The following is a 24,956-nucleotide window of genomic DNA, read 5'->3' as shown; positions in this document are numbered from 1 at the left end:
TATTTAGAACTACAAATTAAATTTCTTTTAGCAATTATTGGTTTTTTTAATGTCACAATTCCAACCCTGCTCCTTTATCCGGGCTTGGACCGGCAAAAGTGACCCGAAATAGGCACTCTGGTGGAGTTACTTTGTGTGTGTGTGTGTGTTTATAAGTAGTTTTAAACCTTGTGATCCACAAAACAGCAAAAGAGTAAAAGAGTAAAAGAAGAACTGACTGCGTTACAGCACCCGCTGCTTGTTGAGAGTAAAAGCGATATGCGCTTTTACGTCTTTTTTTTAGCGACTATTTTTAGAAAAAAAGTCGCTAGGGGGTCTGAAAACTCGCTAAATATAGCGACAAAGTCGCTAAGTTGGCAACACTGATTAGGAGTCCTGAGAACCAGCCAGTCAAGGCGTGTAGGACTTCTGAATCGTCACTGATCTTGTGTAGCACTAAATATTGTACACGCAGTGTTGGGGAGTAACGGAATACATGTACCGCCGTTACGTATTTAAAATACAAAATATGAGTAACTGTATTCCGTTACAGTTACCGTTTAAAAAGGTGGTATTTAGAATACAGTTACTTTGTTGAAATAAATGGATTACACGGCGGTACTTCCCTGTTTCATATTGTGGCGGGTCAGGACTGTTTGGGTTTTGTTTGACAGCTACGTTCTGTTGTTCCACGCGGCAGCGTTACGGTTGCCATGGTTACAGGGTTACCCTCTCTCTCTGCGTGTTTCCTGGGTGAGAGAGCGCCTGTTGTTGTTGTGCTAAGCTAACAGGCAGAATGCTACAGGTATAGCTCTAAAGAATGTAGCATCATGGGCAGTGTAGTCCGTGCTGCAGGGAGAATGGACTGCCATACACGTTGTGTGTCTGTGAGCGAGGGAGGGAGAAAAAGGAAAAGTACGAGCTGTCATCGAGCAAAAACGGGAGCTGGAAGCATGTAAATATAATAATAACCACTGCAGCCAAGAAGAGAGCCTGACGAGCCCAGCTGTAAGTAAGCTATTAAGACTCGACTGTACGTGTTCGTGTTTTTCTCCGAAACAATAAGTTCTGTTGGAGCAGCCTTTCAACGCCTCTCTCTGTCTCTGCTAGCAAAGTTGACCCAGACAACAAAGTAAAGCTAGTTTTCAGCTACGAGCCGACACAGAACCCACCGTATTAGCCAGAGGTCCCTTTACTACGGTTCGGAGCCGCGGACCTTCAGTAACAGTAATAAATCACAGCAATAGTACATTCATGTAGTTGTAAACAGCATGATAATATATTAAGTAATCCAACGTATTCAGAATACGTTACTGTCATTGAGTAACGTAACGGAATACGTTACAGAATACATTTTGGGGCATGTATTCTGTATTCTGTAATGGAATACATTTTAAAAGTAACCTTCCCAACACTGTGTACACGGTTGGGCATGGTTGCGATTTGTGTGAGCTGAGTAAAAGCTATTGGCTCAACAACCAAATCTTCAATTAAATCGACTTCGTGATGCCAAAGCGACAGTAGTGATCCAACTTGCCTCCATCTTATCTAAGACACCTGAAAGAGTCTGCAGTTTATTCAAAGTACAAGCAAAGGAAGGTACGCTCACATTTCCTAAATCAGGTGATCACTTTAGTGTGCACGATTGCCTATTAGTCCAAAAATTAGTCCAAAGGTCTCATGATTACTTTTGTTGGTTTTTCTAGCATCTCTGAGGTTTTAAAAGTTTTTACCTGATCATTTAGAGTTAAACATTTTGTTATTGAAGTACATAATAAAAAAAAAAGTAGTCAGGTGTGTGGGCAGAAGAGTGAGTGATGAGAGAGAGAGAGAGAGAGAGTTAAAATTATCCACCTAAAGCCAATCCTCCTCAAGCTGATCAGTGTGTTGAATGGACTAACCACCTTGGCGACTCCAGACTTGCAACAGGTAAGAAAAGCTTTGCTTCTTTTTAACGAAATGATGCACTGTTTTCTAAAATATCGACCTTTGGGAAGATTCCTAAACGATCTCTCTCGTGAGCAAGTCAATCAACTATTGTTGATTACATGGATGATGTAATGCTTCCACAGACTGAATGAAATGAGTAAATTAAGTTTAAATAGTTTGTGGTTCTTTAGAGAGAGCCGTGTTTCTGATTTGTTAATGTAATATGTGATTTATTTAGTGTGTACTGGTTTACACTAACATGCGAAAGAGCCCCGGTTTGATCCTGAGACACAAATCCCTTTGGGTAGTGTCAGGAAGGGCATCCGGCGTTTTAAAAAAAACCCACCTCTGATGAATAACAGAGCAACTGGAAGTAGCTTCTATAAAGTGTGATTCATTTAGTTATGCAATGCATATTTAAGGATTTTCTCATGAGGCCTCTGTCAACCAGTTACCATAAGCTGTAGCTTAGCTGCTATATGCACCTACCTCAAATAAGTATAAATAAATGTTTACATATTAGTAAATCGGTAGATTTACTGACCACAGTTCTGACTTTTTGTGCTACAAATGTAACTATTCAACCAAATCCTCATCAAAAATTCTACTTTTTACATTTTTACTTCTGTGAATGATACTTTATTATCTGCATCTTATTTAACCATAAGACACAAAGTAAACTGAGCTGAATCAGATGAGGTCAGACGAGTTATATTTTGTGAAAACGTGTTCAAATGAATGCCTGGTACTGTAGGTGATTCAAGTCTCTTTGTTCTAGACCATCTTCAACAGATGGAGCTTATTGACACGTTAGAAGTAATTGCTTTAAAACTGCTTGAAATTCAAATAAAGTAAACTGGAGGAATGAGGCTGAATGCTGTTCCACTCACAGGGTGAGAGGAAGCGGTACCACCCTGGACGAATCACCAGTGAAGTAATATTCAGCATAATTATGGTTACTTTTAAGTTTTCAGTCTTTTGTTTACTACTTAGAGTATTTTTTTCTGCGTGCTAATATTCTGTTACTAGTATAACACATAAGAGGTTTTATAATATTTGATTTGTCCTCATCTCTGCATATGCCTTCAGCCGTCTGTGTTATATTCAGTGTATTTTTGATGAGCTTTGGCTCACGTGAAGCTAAGATTTCAACGTATTTGGCATTTTATTGAACTCAACTTCTTTCATGGGTGTAACATTTTAAAAGTGGAGATTCTTCTCAGATTTTCTGTAGTAGCTCTGTTGCTGATGCCTTCTTATATCCACGGTTGTGTCTCCGTGATTTTTTTACACTTATATCGTTCATTGATTCTTGTTTCAGTGAACATTTGTGCAGTACAGCCATAGCATACCTGTGACGACGTTCCCTTCCTGTGTATCCCAACGAGTCTTTGGTCAAACCTGTTCAGTGGAGATCAATTGAGGCCACGTGCGGCACTGAGCCTTTGGCTTCACGCCTCTTCGTTAGCTACAGCGAGGGCAGAGGCAGCTTAAAGAGGTCAAACAAAATGTGAAGGTGATCCATCACAGTTCAGATCAGAGGTCCACGTCTTTAGAAATGTGACACCTGTTCTCGCCGAAGAGCACCGATAAGCAACCAAGCTATTGTGAAAACTGCAACTTTAACCCTTAAAATGATGAGAAGTTAATCAAACTTTGCAGAATCGATACTGGACGCTAAAATTATGGGAAATACTAATAGGCCTACCTGAAGTTCCTCTTTAGGAAATCAAGGCACCAAAGAAAACTGACAAAAAAAGAAAAACATCATAAAGACAGCAACGATTTGTTCTCAGAGACACAGGGAATGTTTTTAGTGCTGAAAAATAAAGAAAAAAGATCATTTACTACCCGTGAGAATTAAAATGCCTTCTAGTCAAAGACCCGCCTGTTACACTGCACTGTCTGGACCTTTGTTAAGAAACCTGAGCTTCCTGCATGGCGCCATCCACATGAACTGTTATGCTAAGCCAGTGTATTGTCACATTAGTTGATTAATGTTGCCACTCTCAACACTTGAGCCTAAGAGCTTTCCACACTGCCACAACTATCCCCAGTCATCCTGATTATGGTGACCCCACTGAGGGTGGTCTCTGAAGTTGGACCACAGTAAAGTCAGGTAACGTGTTAACTTGTTAATTCTTGACACAAAGGGAATGGCTGAGTTCATGTAATGAACATTTACATTATGCGCTGGTGGAAAGTAGATGTTTCCTTATAAAATGTGGACTTTATGTAAAGTCTTGAGACAAGTTGATCTTGACAGGCCGATTAGAGTGAGATGTGTAGTGATTTTGATGGCGTACTGGTCTTTCACAAGGCAAAACTGTTGATATACAAGATTTACAAGCCTTTTGTCGCCTGTGAGCATGTGCTGTGGGTAGTGACTGAGGACAAAGTTCACAGAAACGAGTGTCGGAAATGATGCTCAGGTTTTAGTAAAAGGCTTCACTTTTGTGAAAATGACAGTTGGCTAATTTACTGACATCAAAATGCACTAAATTAAAAAGTACAAGGGTGCGACAAAGCCTCTCAGCAACCGGCGCACTTAGCGGCTTCACAGTAGAGGGCTGTTGACCCAACCAGCTCTAAACTGTAATTTCATGTTGCTGTGTGAATGTGAGGCATGATTAGGTTCAAAAGGGACACCTGTAACTCTTCTTTATCCTTTTTCCAGTTGTTGAAATGTTGCCTGCTTTGTACTGACGGGAAGGCAGAGAGCTTTAGTGTATGAGTCGACATATCGGCACAGTGCTTGTCGTCATGCTTGATCACATTCTGTTGTCTGTCAGCTGGTTCACTGTAACAATATGGAGCTGAGGAGTCCTTTCAGCTTAATTTGGAACGATTTGTATGTCTGTGGAAACAAAACACAGTCAGCTAAGCAGGTTTATTTTATAATGCTTAGTAATATGTCTCTGTAATTTGGTGCAGCGGTCATGTTAAACGTTGCATGCAGCTTTGTTTTTACTGAGCAATGTCAGGAATTTTTCGGCATTTTTTCATGTTGACAAACGTAAACCTTTAACAACAAAATACAAATCTGAACAACAAAAAAGACACATAAGGACTTTTAAATATGGTGTCATTGTGAATAAGATGTTTAAATGAATTTTGGGAATAGATGATGTTATATCCTATGTCCCCAATATAAAAACAACAGTGGCTCATAGGCTCTTCCACTGGTGATTATATTAACCCTTTAAAGCCGGTCAGAGCTGCACGCTCCGTTTTGCGTAACTACTTTTAAATCCTTGTAGCTCTGCAACCACGTAAGCTAGCGCAATTTTTTTTTTTGCATATGAAACCGGAGGAGTTGTACTTACATCTTATGCCATCAGCTTGTCCTAGGTCACAGTTTCCTTCCACATATAACTTTGCAAAAACTGCATAAAAAGCACTTGCAGCAACAAAAACATAATATTCCAGAAACACGCTTTGCTGATCCGATCAGCTGTTCGTAACACTTCCTATGTTGGATTAGACGTCAGCGTGAACTATCGCATGTCCGCCATGACCTGCCCGAAACCGGAAGTGACGTCATTTTTGCGGAAATGTAGTTTTTTACCATCAGGGCCTCATGAGCCTATACTGGTGTTTTTAAAAGTTATGTTTGACTTTATGACTTTCTGTGTTGTTTCTGGGATGCTTAGGACTCATATTGCACTGCTGGAAATAGTTTATTTTGATGCATATGCTGCTTTTTTGCAAATTTGCATTATAATATTTATTTTCGTTTTTCCTGCAGTGTATAAAAATTGGTGTATTTCAAAAATAAAACTATGAAGACACTCAAAATAAATTTCCTGTGGTGGGAAACTATTTTGTGCAACTTTTTTGTATTTACAGTTTTGAGGGATAAGCCTCTTAAATTTCTCTAACTAGAAATATATGTTAAAAAACAAAAACGATTTTCAATTTCTTTGTAGTTTATTGCACTTTTTTGCAATTTATGTAATTACTATGCACTTAATGCAGACATATTATTAAAATGTAGGCTGTAATGGTTGTATTGATGTATAGCAACTTGAAATGCTCCCAAAAATGGCTCCACAGCATGTAAACATATAATATAAGCTCTGGCGGACTTGGTTCTATGGCAGGTCTTAAAGGGTTAATAGGGAGTAATAATATTGCTACTAAAATACTGTTTTATTTATTATTTATTAAAGCTACAGTATGAAGAGCTAATGTTTAGTTTGAATCTTGTATTAAAATAACGAACTACATATGATACAGCAGGTACATAAGGTAATGTTTTCTTTAAATAACTGTCATTCTATTGCATTTCATAATGAAATCTAAAATGACAAACTAACTCGTTTATTATTTCATTAAATGTTGAAACACTAGCTTAAAAAATATTGACTGAAATTCAGACCTTTTGAATTATTTTAATATGCAACTTAATTTAAAAACCAGTTACGGTGTTAAAGATGCCACCTGAGCATTCAATATTTTTTAATCTCACAACTAAAAAAGAAAATAATAATTTGCTTTTAGGACTTAGACTCGCTCATTAACGCACTCTGAGGCATTTCTTTTGCGTAACATACGTAACCAAAGTTTTAATAATGAAGAGTATCCTCACATAAGAACAGATAAAATTATTAAAAACTTACTTTCACTCATAGTTTTATGCTAATACAAAGTACACGCTGCACCAGCTGCTCAGGATGTGATTGCCAAATCTCTTTTGTGTGTAATCTTATATATGGAGGCTTTGATAGATGCTGTCAGGCACAAACATGGCATTGCTTTTAAACTGATTTGTTCTTCATTTATTCAGCAGTTTCTGAAAAATGACTGTGTCTCCAGGCATACATTTTTAAACTCTCTATACTAATTTTTTTATACAACAGTACTTTGGGGACTAATCATCTGTTGGCTTTAAATATGTCAGATGTCACGAAGTTTATTTAGCAAAAAAGAGAACATTGTACCTGTGTAATTACGTCTTCCAACAAATTGATGCATTCTCATGCATTTAAATTGAATCCATTAAAAATACATACAGTCTCACTGTCTTAAATAGAGTGACTTGGATGGACTTTGCCGTTCCGCCTAATCATGTTTTACGAATGTGACTAGAGACCAACCACATACGCAGTATGCCTAATAAGTTCCTTTGTGGCCCTTTAACATTTATATATGTACGTTTTCACCAACTCTATCTGCTTATCTTTATGCACCTCTTCGACAGCTGATCCTTCCTCCCTCAGTTCAACCTCACCTCGAGTCTCACTTCCTGCATTGAAGTCAGGGCTGTAACACATGAAAAGTTACATCAATATACTCATGTAGTCCTGATAGTCAGCAGATTAGAGTCCATCCCATCTCTGGACAGCTGATGAGCCAGCTAAACAACAACAGCAGCTGGTTACGAGCTAACATGATGTCAGTTAAAGTTAGAGTATCCTAAAAATCACATTTTTTCACCAATAAACAGTTTGATTGCATTCTCACACCACATGAAACACAAGCGTTCACGTCCAACAATGCTACATCAACTTCTAGCTAACAACAGTTAACAGCTAGCAACAGCAAAAGCTCAGGATATCCTCGACAACTTTCCTTGAAATCACATGATCAGAAGTGATTCACCGATTCGTCACCTCGTATCTGACTCACTTCACAGAGTTTTGCAGTCTCCTAAAAATGAACCAGACCAACAGGTTACGATCACTACAGCTGAATGGCAGCCAGAGTTTGTGAGTGACTTGTGTATAAAATTGTAAAATACTGCAAAACATTTTTAGGTTTTTTTTCCTGTAGTATTTTAATAACATGGGGTGTACACGAATGTTTTTATACATAAACAGTAGTAAAATCGGGTTGGCTAGCCACAGGTACGGGCTAAATGTTTTTAATCTCTTAATTGATCAAAATGGTTTCATCCTACAGTGGTCACCATAGCAATCTAACATCTGACGGTGAGATTTTACACACTTAAACACTACTGCAGCACGTCAGACTTTTCCAAAACATTTATATTTTGTCAAATGAATCCTCTTCGGAAGCACGGCCCTGGAGGTTATTAAATCAGTGAAGGCCAATCAGTATCAATTTACATGTGAGGCATTGTGTCAGTTACTCTATAGTGAATCAAGTGAAACTGTCCTGCAGCCTTTTGCTTAATGTTAGGAGTCTGTGCTCTGACACATATCACAACATCTATGCATCATCAGTCGTCAAAGTGCCACTTGGCTGTTCAGTGTTGTGGCCAGTCACGTTCAGACGGCTCGCCTCAGCACAGAGCTTAGGGTCCAGCCAGAGCACCTGACACTGAGGTGATCTCGTGCAATGATGGGTAGGGAGGTGAGGGAGGGGCCTTTAAGCTGCAGACAGGGAAAGGCCACTCAGTTGGAAACTGAACGTGTATAACTAACCCAAGCAAGGGCCTTCAAAGTGCACATCTTAATCAAGTGTAGTATAAAAACGGGCTTTTTTGTGTCACCTGACACAAGTACAAAATGAACTTGAGCTCTGTTAACACACAAAGCTTTTCAAATCTATTATAAATGCTGGAAAAGCCACTGAAATAGTCGATTGTATAAGCAATTTAAATAAGACAGCTGTTAGGAAAAGCTGCAAAATGTGTATTAATGCAAATGACATTAATAAGCAGCTACTGGCTGCGTGTCAAGCACATGCGCTTCTTCTGCAGTGACACGTGTGGCAAAAGCAACTTGTGGGTTGGAGGGAGATCATCTGGCAGAACCGGGACCCTGCAGTCAATCCCTCATTAAACAGCATTACATCCAACCAATCCTATTTGACCGTCACCCTTGAAAGAAGAAGCAGGAGCTATGAGGACACGGATGTGATCCGTACGGGGGAAACATGAGCTGATCAGATGACGAGATCAGCTTGATGTAGTGAATCTGCAAAGGAGCGCTGTCACTTTGTGCTTTTAACTACTGAAGGAGTGACAAAAGATAATCATTTCTTTAAGGAAACCTAATGTGAACAATTCCATTCGAAAAGGAAGGAAAAATAAAAATAACGATGACATTTGGGAAATTTGATAGAAGTTAGAAAAAGGTTTCTGCTTTGTCTGCGATTATATTCTGAATTTTAAGAATATATTTTTTTAAATGTGAAAATAAAACATCCTTTCTATATTGTACTGGAGAACAGCTTTATAGCATTAAAAACCTGCTTAATGGGTTTTTAAATGAGTTTTATACACAGCATACAACATATTTTATTGTCTTTTTTTTAATGTAGGCTAACTGAATTAATTAAATATAAACTTTTGTTGTTTATTAATCCATCCAGCCATCTATCTTGATCACGGTGGGCAAAGACAGAGTATAGTACTGATATGACACCAAATTATAGCTGAGTTTATTGTTTATCCTATTTGATCCATAATGAATCATAAAAAAACAACAATATATTTTAAAAGTCTCCACTATAATCATCAGGAGCAGTTACAGAAACCTACATTTTGTAAGCTTTGTGCAGCCTCCATAAACGTGAGTCTCACTTATGCTGGTTGCTACATTTTAACAGCGTTTTGCAAACCTCAAGACACATCACGAACATGAAGGCACAACAAAGTGACACAAATGGTGTGTTGATTTGTGTCTTTGCATGCATGCTAGCATGGAAACCTATATCAAATTAGAAATACAGCAACCAGTTATCAGTCTGTGCAAATGTGCAAATTTAAAGTTGTTGTACTACTTTCACATGACAAGAGCACAGTTAGATCTCAGCCCGGGTTATGTAGACCCAAATTAAAAGTTGGCTCAATGGAAACTTGATCATTTCCCCACAAGGCAAAGAAAAAATGTATGCGGGTCCAAGGTTCTCCAACCCGTTCTATCTTTGACAAAGGAAGGTTATAAACACTACGTTGTACATAAAGCGATGCTGTTTGGACTAGCATGTGACGCCACGTGTCTCAGTGAGGTATCATGTCGTGTAAATCTCCACTAATGGTGTCCTTAAGTATCAGACAGCAGGGCACACTGTTGGATTATGGCTCTCACGTAGTGGCTGCGTGCACATCGTTAAATGCCTCTCGACAAAACATGTTTGTTTTTAAGAAATGGCTGATGAATCCCGCGGTGTTTCTGATGATGAAATATGTGACACCATTAAACTATTAATGATCTCGGATGTTATATCAAAGTATCAGCCAGAATTCTCTAAAATTTAAAATGCATCCAAATCATTACACTAAAGTTGTATGGTTCTGTTTATCCTTTTGATAGTAAGCACTTGAATTAATGCCTCAATGCTAAATCGGTCGTTTCTTCTGATAAAAACGAGAAACTTCTGTCAAATTTAGCAGAAGTAAGTCAGAATCAGAGTTAGTGTATCCTGTAAACAAAATCTCCTGACAATTCATACCTTATCACATTAACATATCAGGTTTTTATTAGACTAACAAGTTAGAGCTCATCAATTAGTGAGCTTTAGACTTAATGAAAGGTGGATGTTGTCACCTTTAGACAAAGCCAGGCTTTCTGTTTTTGGTCTGGCTGTTGGCTGTAGTTTCATATTTACTGTACACACATGCTGTTCTTATTTACCCCTTGGCAAGAAAGACGACTGGTATATTTCCCAGAAATTCTAAGCTAATATGTAATTAAAAAAAATGCTGAAAATCTCAAAAAAGTCTTGTCATTGTTGTTTTTCTCAGAAGGACAGTGTCACAGAAAGGGCGGCGCCAGAAAATCGGATGTTTGTACTTAATGTAATGTGTGTTGTGGGTGTTTAAAGATAAGGAGCTTAGAAAGAACAAGCTCCTTATCTTTTCCTGTGTGTTCTGAAACTTGTTCTTCTTGGCTTTGCATCGCGCTCTCGGGCAAGACCAACGAGCATGCGGTAGATGCATGTTTCTTGTTCTGCTGTTCAGGTCTAACAGAACAAGTATAAACAAAAAAAATAAAATATTAATACATTATTATTAGTTGTCCATCATCAATAAGGAACACCTATTGTACAGTCGATGTGGTTGAATGCTTTTCGTCTGTGCAATAATAATGTGGACATCCCTCTTCTTCGAGTATGACTCTGTCTCTCCTCGTCGTGCTGCTTTTAAACAGTCAGTCATGGCAGGCTGAAGGCGGACAAGTCCTGACACTGATTCATGAGACTCGTGTGAGTGACTGGGCTCAACAGGCATGCCCTTGTCTCAGCAGAAAACCAGCTTTCATTATGTGAATGATTGCCCTGTGGCTTTGACGGAAGATTAATTGACCATAATCTGATTATACTGTGGCCTGCTGCAGCCCTGAAGACCCCCAATCACCACCACCACCACCAATCAGCCCTCCCCTCTGTGGCGTCTGTCTGTGTGTGAGTCATTGAACTTAAACTGCAGTCTGCTGGTTAAAATAAAACATGCTGACCACATGCATGAGCATTTTAATATGTGGAGATCAACGTATGATGCTGAACAGCTCTGGTACCTTCCTGCAGCAAGAACTATAGCAAAAGCAGATTTTTAAGGTTTTTCTAGTTTTCCTTCTCAATATGAGTCCATCAAAACCATGATTGAGTCATGAAACTCTTTATGGTTTTGTTTACATCGATATTGCAGTCAAGTTCAAAGATGAGTGTGAACCGGAAACTCACTTAGTAATTAAGATGGTTTCCAGTTATCTCTTAATTCAACCATAACCCAATTCCTGTCCTTTAAACCTGCTCTGACTTCTCTGCTTTGTCTCACTTTGCCTTACTTTTTCCACAACCTGTAGCTTTTTGGGTTTGTTGTTGTTGTTGTTCCAGTTGGCTGAATCATATATTGATTGCACTGTAAATAATACTTAAAACCATGAGTGGAGATGATCAAAGCTTGAGCTAGCTGTTTGTTTCCATTATGTCTCTCTTCTTCTTGACTTCTCTTGTTGACGTCTTGTTTTCTCTGTCTCCCAGTAGGTAATGGCAATGTGATGGATGGTTAGAAGCCAAAGTTAAAAGGATTATTCCTGGCCGTCGAACACAGAAGGTCTTTGAAGCCAGAAGAAATCACCTGTCTGGCGGCGACCCAGCACCTCATCTCAGACAAAGTGGATGAATCTATCAGCTGAACTTTCTCAACCTGTTAACTTACCATGGAGCCAAGAAAGCTTGTGTGATTCTAAAAGGTGTTCTTGAAGACAAGCAGCTGGAGTCTGTTTGTTCCCAATGTTCCCAGTGTTTTTAGAACCCTTCCTTGGAGTTTCTGTCACTTATCCTCTAAAGGGAATTTATTTTGTTGACATGATTAGCACCAACACCTCTCAATCAGAAGCAAATGATTTCCATTGATGGTGTTTGCCCCCACAAAACTAAAGCCTTTGAAGACTGTCAATTTTCGAGGAATAATTTGGACTCTGACCAGATATGGCCAGAGACGTCCGTCCTCTGAGCCAAATGCCTTTGTCTACAAAGCATACGCAACGGGTGGGAGCTACTCTGGGGCTCGTCCTCCCTTTCGTCCCCCTACAATCTCTTATTTTCTATTACTTCCTTTCATGTGCAGCAGCAGCAGGTAGTTTACCTGGCATAGAATATGATTACGGCATTAGCCCCAAATTTGTTTGTACTCCCATTCCCCCAGAAGCAGATCCCAGCTGCTACTCGCCACCCAACGTGCCCCATGGACCAAGCAGTAACGGCCATAGCAGTGACCACAATGGCGGGAGCAGGCGAGGCATGATGTCCGATGAAGCCAAAGCCACTATTCTGCACTTGCGCGAGAGCCTTGTGAGGCAGAAGGAAACCATCCTGGACCAGCGAGAGACAATCAGGGAGCTGAATGCTAAGCTCACCTTATGTGAGGGCTTTGGGGGTCACCACGGCACTGGTCACCATGACAACCACCACGACAATCATCACGATAGCCATCACGATAGCCATCACGATAACAATCATAACAACCATCACGGTACCCACCATGACGACCATCACGGACATCACGGCAGCCATCATGCATCACTGTCACTGCACCACGGGCCTTCAGGATATCACAGCAATGACCACCATTATCCCCACGGCAGCCACAAACTGGACCACAACAGGAAGGGCTCGTCATATGGCAAACACAGTTCCTTCTCTCCAGAACAGACTGGAAAAACCCTGCAGACACTAAAGGAGAGGCTGGAGAACTTGCAGGTAAGCATGAAAGATTATAGCTTGATCGTTTTTGTAGCGTACTCACAGCACTTAATAAAAAAAACACAGCTGGATAAATGAACTCACTGCGCACTAGGACAGGTGACTGGGACCATGCAGTATCTTCAGTTTGATTTGTTTTGCAATTTTTAAAAGTGCCGTGCTTTAAAAATTGCTACACAATGACCTTTTTTTTAATTTCAAAGATACATGAGAGCTACTTCCCAAAGTTGGAGCTGCATGGGAACATCCACTGAATATCTTCCTCAGTCATGCAGGAGAAATACTAAAAAGTGTGAACCGAGTAATTAAACTGAGATTGCACTGCAATAAATTATGAGGGAAATGGCTGTTAAAGTCTTAGCTTACCAAACGGTGACTTTACCGCGTGTGCCTGGACCTCTGAGCACCGTCCACAACACAGATCCTGCATAGCAGTGTACCCAAATCCAAGCTTTCTGAGGGCAGAAACAATGCACAGCAATGACACAATCCACAGCATTGTTCATTGTTGTTGTTCATTGAAGGCCTTTTTGTGTCACTGGAGTTTGAGTGCTGTCACTGGTGAGCTTAGTATCTGTTTGTTAACAGTCTAAGGTCCCCATGTTTTAAAATATCACAATTTTGTGTGATAGATACCAATAAGAGCTCGAGCTGCTTTAATCGTGGTAATTGTGGTCCGCGCCATTTGGGTGGAGTTGCGCTTTCTTAATGCTCTCATGTTATTTATGTATCTGTTTTATTATTTCTCTTTTAATTATTTATTCATTTATTTGTTTTTAATTGTAATTGTGTGTCAGGCACTTTGTGAGTGCGTATGTGTACTTTATAAACCTTACCTACTGCACTTTTTGCACAAAGAAAATTCAAATTGTCTACAATGTGTCTGCAAAGAAAAGCTGCAGACAAACAGAAGTCTATTAAAGGTTTGACTTAATTGGGGTCACATCTTACGTCACTGAGAGTCACATGCTCAGTCACCGAATCAGCTGCCTTTGTTATCTGCTGCCAAAACGAGGGATATGTTTCATTAGGACATAGTAACCTGAAGGTTATTCTATGGATGTTGTACGTTTTACTGCATCATAGTTAATGCATATTCTCAGGACTAAATCATTAATTTTTTAATTTATGTTTTTGTAATAATTTGGGGGAAATTAAAAAAAATAGCATTTAGAAGTTGTGGGCAATCTGTCTCACACACTCATCACAAACCACCCACCAGTCACTATGAAACACGTACCACCCACAAAGCTAATATGAAATCTGCTCGACTATTGTCTCGGAGTTAATGTCTCTCTGCATCGTTCTCTGTCTTTCTCCTGGATATCAGTGGCCAAGGTCGAGCTCAAAACAGGAAGAAGCTCTAAGTTGATTAGCTCTCACCCCTGATCTTAACCTCTGTGTGCCAGCAGGAGTAGGATAAGTTAAGCTCCCCTGGTGGAAAACAAGCAGTCTACAGTATCTAAACACCGGCAGAATGACAAAGAGTTTAGATTAAAGAAAAATCTTTTTTTCCCCAGTAATTCTTGTATACTGGTTTAGCTTGTGTGTAATCTCTTGCCTTAAAGAAAATCACTACACTCACACACACACAAACATATCACTGTCTCTCTAAAAACACTCTAAAATAAATATATATTCATAATATAACTATATATTTAAAATAAATGTTTACCCTACACAGCTAATTACTAATCATTGTTATAATGAATTCATACCAAATGCAAATCAAAGTTTTGTCTTGTGGTTCTCACAAAAGTACAGTCATGCTGGAAACCCACGACTGTTTAACCCTAACAGCCAGCAGGATGTGGAGGAGTGCAAATAAAAACTGCAATAAGGTTACAGGATCATATTTTCAAAACTTTCCATGAAGTCCTGCAATTTCCTTCACTGTTCTCCAAGCCATCTTTGTTTCTTCTGTCACTATAAAATAAAAGAAACTGAATCATTCGGCTCCAGCTCCCCTCAAACAGCATCAGTTAGTTATTGACATAGAAAGTTATTTCAAAGACTTTCCAAAGCACACCATTGCCTCACAGCAAGAAAGTAAGTAAAGTAAGTAAACTTTATTTATTAAGCGCTTTTCACAGACAGACAATCACAAAGCGCTGTACACAAATATTAAAATAAACAGTAAAATCAATAAACATTATATACAATGTAAAAGATCAAATGTAAATAATGTAAAAAATATAAAATATGTAGATCAACAAAAAGCTTGTTTGAACAGAAGAGTTTTTAACTGTTTTTTAAAAGAATCCACAGAGTCAAGCAAACGTAATTGTAGTGGTAAACTGTTCCACAGCCTTGGTGCAACAGACTGAAAGGCTCCGCCCCCTTTTGTCTTCAGTCGTGTACGGGGAACAACTAAGAGACTCTGAGTCTGTGAGCGGAGATGACGAGCAGCAGTGTATTTTATAAGAAGCTTGGATAAGTAATCTGGAGCCTGGCCATTTAGTGCTCTGTATGTTAAAACAAGAATTTTAAAGTAATTCTAAACTCTATTGGGAGCCAATGTAAAGAATATAAGATGGGAGTAATGTGAACACGCTTGGTAGAGCGAGTTAGTAGTCTGGCTGCTGCGTTTTGTATAGCTTGGAGGCAAGAAAGAGATGATTTATCCAAGCTAGTAAAGTCTAGGGTGCTAGGGTGTACCCCACCTCTCATCCAGCCGTCCAATGACTTTGATAAGGATAAGCAGCAGAGATGGATGGATGGATGGAATTCCTATTTAATAAGTCCTCCAACAAATTTTACATGGGTTTCCAGTATAATAGAACAGGAATGTTCAAACATGTATAACTTTCGACTGGGAGACTGGGTGTTGATCTCCCCAAACCTACTACAATCACCATGGTGTCTATAATTTACTATGACAACTTTGGCTGGTAGAAAACAGACATAGAACAAAATAACCTAAGTACAATCAAAAGCTGAACAAGACAAAAAGGAACAAACTATCAGATTTGTTAACATTACAGCATGTAAAGCATATTAAAATTCACTCCCCATATAGCTGTCGTGAATGGGGAAAATTTCATACAGACCAATACTACTTTATTAACATATCAACCCCCTCACTGGGTTCAAACACCAAAAACTAATTTATAATGAGACCCTCTACAACATTAAACACGTATTAGAAAAACACCAAGAAAAATGATACAGGCACTTACTAAGACAAGTGCTAGAGGTCTCTTAAAATGAAAACATAACTGTTTAAAAAGACAATAATGTTAAATTCATTGACGTAACCTTACAAAGCAATAAACATCTTAATGATGTTTTTTACAGTTGTTATAATCCTTCCAGATTCCCAACTATTTAAGTGGTTTTACTGTCTCGCTTTGGTTATAGCATTTTCATTATTCTGATGTCATAATGTGAGTCTTAAACCTGGCTGCCAACTGGCCTGTAAAAGCTTCATTATTAGTGTAGGTGGTCTCAGGTCATGCTGAGGGAAAGTGTTGCCAAAAATCCCTTTCGATCTCACTTGAAGGTGTGAGACAAAACAGAACTGGTGCCAGGATTTACCCTCAGCCTCTCCCTCTAACAGGATGTCTACACCACCAGCCTCTGGCCATGCACCGAAGGGCGCTAGCCAACCTCACTTTCAATTAGCTTCATCCTTCCTGACAAGGCTATTAATCGTGGCGTGTGCTGGCAGGGAACAAAGTCGGATTTGCTGGTGAGGAAGACGGGGATGAAGGAGGGAGAGGAAAAAAGAGGACAAGAAAACGTTTCCCCCTGCACTTTTAAATGTCATACTGAAGATCCTCTTGTACTATTGTATTGATATAACCTTTGGTTCTTGTTTAAAGCATTAAAATGCAAAGTTGTTGTTGTAAAACTCTTATTACCATCACTCACCTTTCTCCCCCTACAGTCTTTTTCTTTAACATCGTTTTTATAGTTTTGCTAATAGACAAAACTGACAAAGAGTCACAATCATGCAGTTAAAGTCAGTATCTTTCTCCAGTAATGAGTTTGTAATAGCCTTGTCTTGAAATCAGTGCCTTATTTAAATTGATTTTTGGAATGTTTCGAATGAGGTCTGTGGTTAACGCAAGTAAGTTAGTAAGTAAAACTTTATTTATATAGCACATTTCAAATAAAAATCACAAAGTGCTTCACAGAAGCTAAAACCTAAAAATAAAAATCAACCAAAAGCAAGTTTAAAAAGATGAGTTTTTAGCTGTTTTTTAAAAGCGACCACTGAGTCCACAGATCTCAGGCTCAAAGGGAGAGAGTTCCACAATCTGGGGGCCAAGTCCTACACATGTTTTCACATTTTGTTTTAAAATATGAAACTGAATACCCAAATACCTGCTTCAGAAAACCCAAGTTCTTCAGGGACATTAAATGTCATGATGCCACACATAGGAGCTTTGTGGTGGGAACATTAAAGTCATACTACCATGATCTTTTACTATAAAGGTACTTAATCTTTCAAAAATCCTAAAGGGTCCTTAGATTTGTGATGATTATACTAGTTATCAAAACACCTACATATTCTAAATTTCTATTTTTGAGAAGAAGCCATCTATGTCCACTGTGAGCGACCATCTTTGAACAGAGGCGGTGGTTTACGACACCAACTCTCTGCCATCTATAATCCAGTTTTGAGTTCCCTCCCCAGACGCCTTAACGCCCACTCACATCCTGGGCCATCTGACCTCAGGAATTTGCATGATAAGGTGGGGCCAGGTTTCACAAAGAGCTCACCCGAAACTCTGGCTGATTGGGACCCACACCCAGTTTCACACCTTGACTCAGGCGATTAGAGGATCATCAGGGGGTCCTTTTGTCCCTCTGTGGGGGGAAACTCCCACTAGGTTTATATCTGGGACTCTCCACCATTTGACCTTAGAACTGAAGAAGCTTCTCGGATGAGAGGTGAAACGTCTTCAAGTAACTTAAAGAAGTCCAGACGCTTTTCTTTGCAAGCTCCTTTGACTACGATGACCTGGATGACTGAGAACCTTCACAGACATATTTTTGAGACCTTTTTTCAGCAATAATCCAAAATCCCATTCTCTTTATTCAAGTGAGCCAGGTCAATGCTGACATCATTTTTGCCCTGCACAAATCGCTGAGACGCTCTATGAAGATCTCCTACAATGTCAGCAGGACCTGTTGAACTCTGTTGCTATTGCTGTGGTTTAAGTAGAAGAAATTGTTACTACATTGATGGGGATTATCAGTTTTAAGTACACAAAGTATAGCGGAACCAGATTGGACTGATGTTTTCACTCTGTGGAGGTAATAGATCGTTTATAGGTAGGTATAGTTATTAAGCACTATTTTCTTTCTCTACAGGCCAGGAACTCCTCCAGCTCCTATTCCAGCTCCCTGAGAGAACTTCTGCAGAGGAAGATCAATGCTTTAGAGGAACAGCTACACAGTTACCACAGAGATCACCATGACTATGGTCACCATAATGACCACCATGGAGATCATCATGATGACCATCATGGCAACAGCCACCATGATAGCCATCATGATGGCCACCATGGCAATAGTCATCATGATGGCCACCATGGCAATAGCCATCATGATGGCCACCACGATGACCACCACGATGACCACCACGATGACCACCATGATGGCCACCACGATGACCACCATGATGACCATCATGATGACCACCATGATGGCCACCACGATGACCACCATGATGACCATCATGATGACCACCATGACGACCACCACAATACCCATCACAGCAACCACCACAATAGGCATGGGTACAACCGCCACACCGGACACCATAATCGCCATCGTGACCACCACTATGATGGGCACCGTGGTCGGCATTATAATCATTTCAGCAGCCACCATAGTGACCATCACGACGATCATCACGACGATCACTACGGTCATCATGATGACAGTCATCACAGAGATCATGATCACCACCATCGACCTGGATACCATGACAACCACCATGATGATCATCATGACAACCACGATGATCATCATGACACCCATCATGGCAATGACCACCACGATGACCACCACCATGACAATGATCATCACCCGCGACGGCTTCCTTACACCAGTAAAGAAACGAGTCCGAGGGGCGCTGGACACAGCAAGCTGGAAACAGTACTAAGCCAACTGCACCACAGCAGCACTGACCATGGTAACCATACATGCACGCACAGACATAGCTACACACACTCATGATTTATTTTAGGGATGAATTTAAATTCTTATTTATTATTTAATAATTACAGAATATTTTTGTACCTACTATTATCTGGCTTTTATTGGCGGTTGCCCTATAAAAAAAACTCCATTAGTTAGGTTGCTGTTGTTGGTGCTAGTAGATTATTATGACCCATAATTACCTCATTTATATGATGGATGATGAAAGCAAGCACAGGGCATTGTTTTGCCTTTAAAAATTATATTGATATAATGTAGATAGAGAATATATCCATAATCATTGGGTCAGAAAAAGGGGCGATTGTGGCTCAAGAGTTGGGAGTTCGCCTTGTAATCGGAAGGTTGCCGGTTTGAGCCCCGGCTTGGACAGTCTCGGTCGTTGACTTCACCCGTTGCCTACTGGTGGTGGTCAGAGGGCCCGGTGGCGCCAGTGTCTGGCAGCCTCGCCTCTGTCAGTGCGCCCCAGGGTGGCTGTGGCTACAATGTAGCTGCCATCACCAGTGTGTGAATGTGTGGATGACTGGATATGTAAAGCGCTTTGGGGTCCATAGGGACTAGTAAAGTGCTATATAAATACAGGCCATACAGAAAAAGGAACAATTCAAGAAAAAGAAAAAAATATCTTGTTTGTTTCTAATGGATATAGAAAATAGTCTAACAAAAGTCTTTGACAGCAGTTTTTGTTCATCACAAATGAATAACATGACTCTAAATTTATCCTCCATCTCACCAGGGAACCAAAAGAAGCTAAAGAGTCCCACTGCCTTCCTGTTAGACTTCCCCATGAGGACTAACTACATGTATGGCAGGATGAAGCGGTCAGTGGTGACGGAGATCTTTGCCTTGACCATCTGCCTGTGGCTGAAGGCAGGTGCAGGTCCTGGTCTTGGCACTCCCTTCTCCTACTCAGTGCCCGGGCAAGCTAATGAGCTGGTACTAATTGAATGGGGAAGCAATCCCATGGAGCTGCTAATTAACGACAAGGTAAAGCCTGTCACCAGGTCGTGTCACAGTGATTTATGATCTAAATGTTGATGAATCTGGACACAAAAGCTAGTTCTGAAGCTCAGCCTATAGTGCAAAGGTTTATGGGATCTTTTTACCAGTCGCTGAATAATTTATCACTGTAAGAAAATACTTGCACATCAATGTGAAGAATCTCTAGGGCAAGTCAGAAGATGTTTGGTCCCAGAAGCTATCTGGTTTCCTGTTTGTAGACCACATACAATCCAGGTTATCCTGACTAATCAAAGTCTAGCAGGCTCGGGTTGTATAAACTGCTTGTGGTGAGCAAAAGAAGGACTTTATCTGCTAATGTGTGATGATGATTTAGAACTAGCTCATGTTTCACTGCATCAAAGAGTAACAAGGTATACGTTCAGCATTACTCCACACTAGTTTGGCTGTACCAAAGTAGAGAAAAGAATAAACTTTCACCAACACTGACCAGTGTTACTGACCGTTAGTAGTACCGTACCACCAAGAAATAAGAGTCAGAGCAAGATGATAATCTGCCAAATTTACTCTGGTGTCAATATTTTTCTCAACTAGCAAAAAACGTCTCTAGTAAAGACTCCAGAGCAATGTAAATGATATATATAATATTGTCATCTCATGTCACAATCACTGTAATTTATGTATTTATTATTTAGCAAACAAAATAATGTTGATTTGTTTTACTAAAATGTATAATATCCTCAAACTTCACTGGCATAATATACATTGATTTTGACTTTTTTAAAGATTTTTATATTTATTTTGGTTGTTTTCACTTGTATCGAATTATTCACATTTTGCTACTTCTCTGTATACTTCTAATGCAGATTAGACATATATAACGAGCCCCTGCAATCGTCTTTCGGTTGTTTCTCCTAGAAAAAGATCGCAGATGTCTCCGTTCAAATGACAGTAATCAGACAGTAACCCAGTCAGACTGCTGACAAACAAATAATTCAATTAGTCAATTAGCTTCCTAATCTTTAATTCTCCCCTAAATGGAAGACAGATGTTTGTCTATTTCCCTTCTGTGCCTCAGTACTTCGTGCAGTGAGCTCAACAAACAAACGAACAACACAATAATCTGATTATTGTAATTGATTGGCCTAATTGTCTGTAGCACAGACAATACCGGGAGGGATAAAGTGACGTGTTTGTTGTCTGTGAGTCACACACTTGGCAGTTATCAAACTGATCATTGACACAGTTCAACGATCTCAGAATGTAGATTAATCTAAGAGTTTAATTACTTTTCTACACTTTTATGAGGATGAAATGAGAGAAGATTCACACGTTGTATTAATCCACTTTCCCGACAATCGATAACAGTCGCACATAAGGCTTGCTACTGTGTGAATACTATCAGAGATGACAGTAAAGTTGTTGTTTTTTTCTTTTTACTCCATAAACATGATAACATCTCACATCATTTAAGGCTTGATCAGTCTAAACCGTGCCATCGTGACCCTTGGATAATCTTTTACTTGAAGGTTATGAGATGTTTTTCCAAATAAAAATTTAAAAATAAGTAAATAAATAAATAAAATCTCTTTTTTTTTGTCTCTCCACCTGGTTCTTTAGGCGGCGACTTTGCCCATAACTATGACAGATGAAAAGTGGCATCACGTATGCGTGACGTGGTCCACACGTGATGGTGTCTGGGAGGCCTACCAGGATGGAGCGAAGAAAGGCACAGGGCAGAACCTGTCAGCCTGGCACCCAATCAAACCAGGAGGGATTTTCATCCTTGGTCAGGAGCAGGTATGACACACTGACTGTGGGATAATAATGTCACATACAGACTATATCAGCAGATATAGGTATGTCGATTCATTTTATACCCCAACGTTTGCTATAAGAGGTTTTAAATTGAGTAAACACAAAATCAAATGTGTGGGTCATTATTTATTTAGTAAAAACTAAACCAAAGTATCTTGTAGAACCAGCATTAGTGGCAGTAACTTCAAGTAATCTTGTCTGTTTGACTCTTAGAAGAATTCATTTATGCACAGCTGCCTTGCTATACAGAGAAGTTCAAGGTTAATTCAATGACTGCAAAGTGCCTGTGTCCTGTGGCTGCAAATCCTCAGCCCTCCACCACCGTGCTTGACCGTGTATTAGGCGTATGTGTTGATAAGCAGTGTTTGGTTTCTGCATATAGACAGTCCCACTTTGGTTTCATCTGTCCAAAGGACATTGTTGCAGTTGTCTTGTGGTTTGTTTTGTAACTTACTTGCAAGCCTAAGCTGTGCTGCCATGTTTTTTAGAACTTTTAACATTTAACATGGGGTTAGGGTTAGTGAGGCCTCTACAGTCTTCAGTATGAGGTTTTTGTTTTTTGTGCATTTTCTCTGAGCACTTCATGGCCTCCATACCTGTGAAGATTGGCAGCTACTTTCCACTTGGGAATAATCTGTCTAACAGTAGAATGATGGACTTGAACTTGTTTCAGAAATGGCCTTATAATCCTTTCCAGACTGATGTTTCTTTAAGATCATTGCTCATATGTTTTGTTCTTGTGTTACACTTCCGGACCTGAAAAATGCTAAAACCTCTGCTTCTATAGATTAGCAGCACCTGGCTCCTACTTTCCTTTTAGTTCGTATCAATACTGCTGCTGCATTGTGATTTAATTTTTGTTAAATAATGATATGATCTAATATGTCACGTTTGGTAGTTCATCTGTTATATCTATCTCATTTAAGACTGGCTAAGGACCAGATTCTTTTTATGACATCTGGATATGTTAAACCTTGGACTTGTCTCTTTACTGCGACTGATAGTCTGTCTGTAGAGTGGAGAGCTGAGCTTGTAAGGCCAAACGTTGTCAGTTTTAATTTTTTGTATTTTTTTGAAACAGCTGACTTTGTATAGTGCCTTTCAGTAGATATAAACATATGCACTGAATCGTTATTGTCTAAAAGATGTTGGTCATTAGAAAGAAAGCAGGGTTAAGACACTCTAGTATTGGCTTCATTTTTAGGGCCTTGGCTTTACTGATGAAACAAATCAAATTCGTGTCAAACTAAAAATGCCATTTTTACCAGTTTCATATCTTAAAGAACAACTTTCTAATCCCAAGAAGCTGGTAACGTTTTAAATATCAGCTCTACATTTTGACACATTTGCGTCTCCCTCCACAGGACACAATGGGAGGCCGCTTTGACGTCACTCAGTCTTTTGTGGGAGAGCTGTCAGACCTCCAGTTCTGGTCCAGGGTGTTGACATCCAGCGAGATTTACAGCCAAGCAACGTGCGGCGGCCACCTCGTTGGTGATGTCATGTCATGGTCGGAGGAGTCGGTTGAGCTCCACGGAGGCCTCGCTGAGCTTTCTTTTGATCCCTGCCACTAAAGATGGACGCTGACCCCAGGGCTGTAGGATTATCCTTCTCTAGTAATTGATAACATGGTTGTGTCAAAAATGGCCGACAAGTGGAAATACATTATTTGATCATCGGTCAACCGTAAAGCGATTGTTTCTTTCATTTCTTCTTCCATCATGTTGGCTGCAGAACTTTAATAGCACAAGCTCAGCTGTGGGCCACGAGCAGTGTGAGGACTTTGGTTGTTTTTTTTTTGGATTTTTCCATTCCTGTCGGATCCTTCTGCCTTGTCCACCTACACCCTCACTTCCTCGCTCGAACGCTCCCAGCAGGACACCTTTGAAAGCTCCAAAGAGTGCAGGGCTTTGGATTTACTGGCTGCACGCTCATGACTGCAGCACGTCTAAGAAATCCAACACACATAATAGGATTTCTTTCGATTGGAACAGGCCCAAAGGTTGCTGGTTTACCATTAACCAGCCTGCGCTAGCTTGTTCTGTGCGGTTTATGAGCAACATAGACATTACAGAAGGTGAAAGAGATGCTAAACGAAGCCACATAGACTTGTGCGTGCTGCTAAAGAACCGATAGTAAGGTTGCAGTACACAGCAGGGCAAAGCTGCATACTGATGGTTGTTTTGCACATTGAGATTTTGGCAGACTATTCTTTTTGTATTAGTATTTCATATTGAAAACTCTAAAAATATGTGGGAGGGTTTGTAGAATTAACTATAACATGCTTTTGTGTGGCTTTACAATGTGAGTACATGTTCGTAACAGTAAATCGTGCATTTTGTCAACGCAGGACTGAAAATGTTTTAACCTTTGGTTTTTCTTCCGTCTGTAAATGAATCATTGTGAAAGGTTTGTTACATAAGAGCAAAACAGCTCAATGTCAGACACGACTCATTACAGCCACGAGCCACCTGACTGCATCGATTCAGGTTAACAACGTGTCACCGCGCTAATGCTGATGTCTCCTTGGGCAACCAGTGGCTTACAGTGGGATTTACCCGTGAACGACTGATCTGATCCCGCTTATTTCCGACGAGCTCAAACCGCATGACAGAGTCAGACGCGCAGAAGCTAAACGTGTAAAAAGACATTGTTGATCTCGCGTTAATCATTTGTAGCTGCACTTTCATTGTTTTATAACAAGAGTTTGGGGGTTTTTGTACACGTAAATCAAACATGAAAGTATTTATTATGATTGTTCTCAGGTTGTAAACGACTTGTGTTTATTTGTAAAGCTCATCTTTGGAAATAAGCTGTTATATATTTGCTAATTAGAGCCCTTCTGAATTAAACTCACGTATCCTCTAATGATTTTAATTCAGCAGAATCAGTCGCCTCAAAGAGCTTTATGTATAGGTAAAGTAGATATTTTCAAATTATCTTAATCCAAACCAAAAAAAAATCTCCAAATTTTCTCCATA

At 39.7% G+C, this 24,956-nt stretch overlaps 1 protein-coding gene across 2 annotated transcripts; it reads left to right on the top strand.

Annotated features, from left to right (window-relative positions):
* Positions 1-1,791: 1,791 nt before the first annotated feature.
* On the top strand, positions 1,792-24,920 carry LOC146492681 (uncharacterized). 2 transcript variants are annotated; one of them, XM_085148359.1, is made up of 6 exons: positions 1,792-1,908; positions 11,803-13,023; positions 18,349-19,174; positions 19,934-20,184; positions 21,778-21,957; positions 23,340-24,920. In XM_085148359.1, exons 2-6 carry the CDS (start codon positions 12,253-12,255, stop codon positions 23,547-23,549), a joined length of 2,238 nt encoding a protein of 745 aa, XP_085004485.1. In that variant the 5' UTR covers positions 1,792-1,908; positions 11,803-12,252; the 3' UTR covers positions 23,550-24,920. The 2 variants fall into 2 exon arrangements, with proteins under 2 accessions (XP_085004485.1, XP_085004486.1); XM_085148360.1 differs by lacking the exon at positions 1,792-1,908 and having other exon boundaries at positions 11,690-13,023.
* The last annotated feature ends 36 nt before the right edge of the window (positions 24,921-24,956 follow it).

This window comes from Neolamprologus multifasciatus, chromosome 22 (genome assembly GCF_963576455.1).
Source record: "Neolamprologus multifasciatus chromosome 22, fNeoMul1.2, whole genome shotgun sequence".
Lineage (NCBI taxonomy): Eukaryota > Metazoa > Chordata > Actinopteri > Cichliformes > Cichlidae > Neolamprologus > Neolamprologus multifasciatus.
The sequence above is the reverse complement of the archived record's forward strand: the minus strand, read 5'-3'. Positions and strand labels throughout refer to the sequence as shown.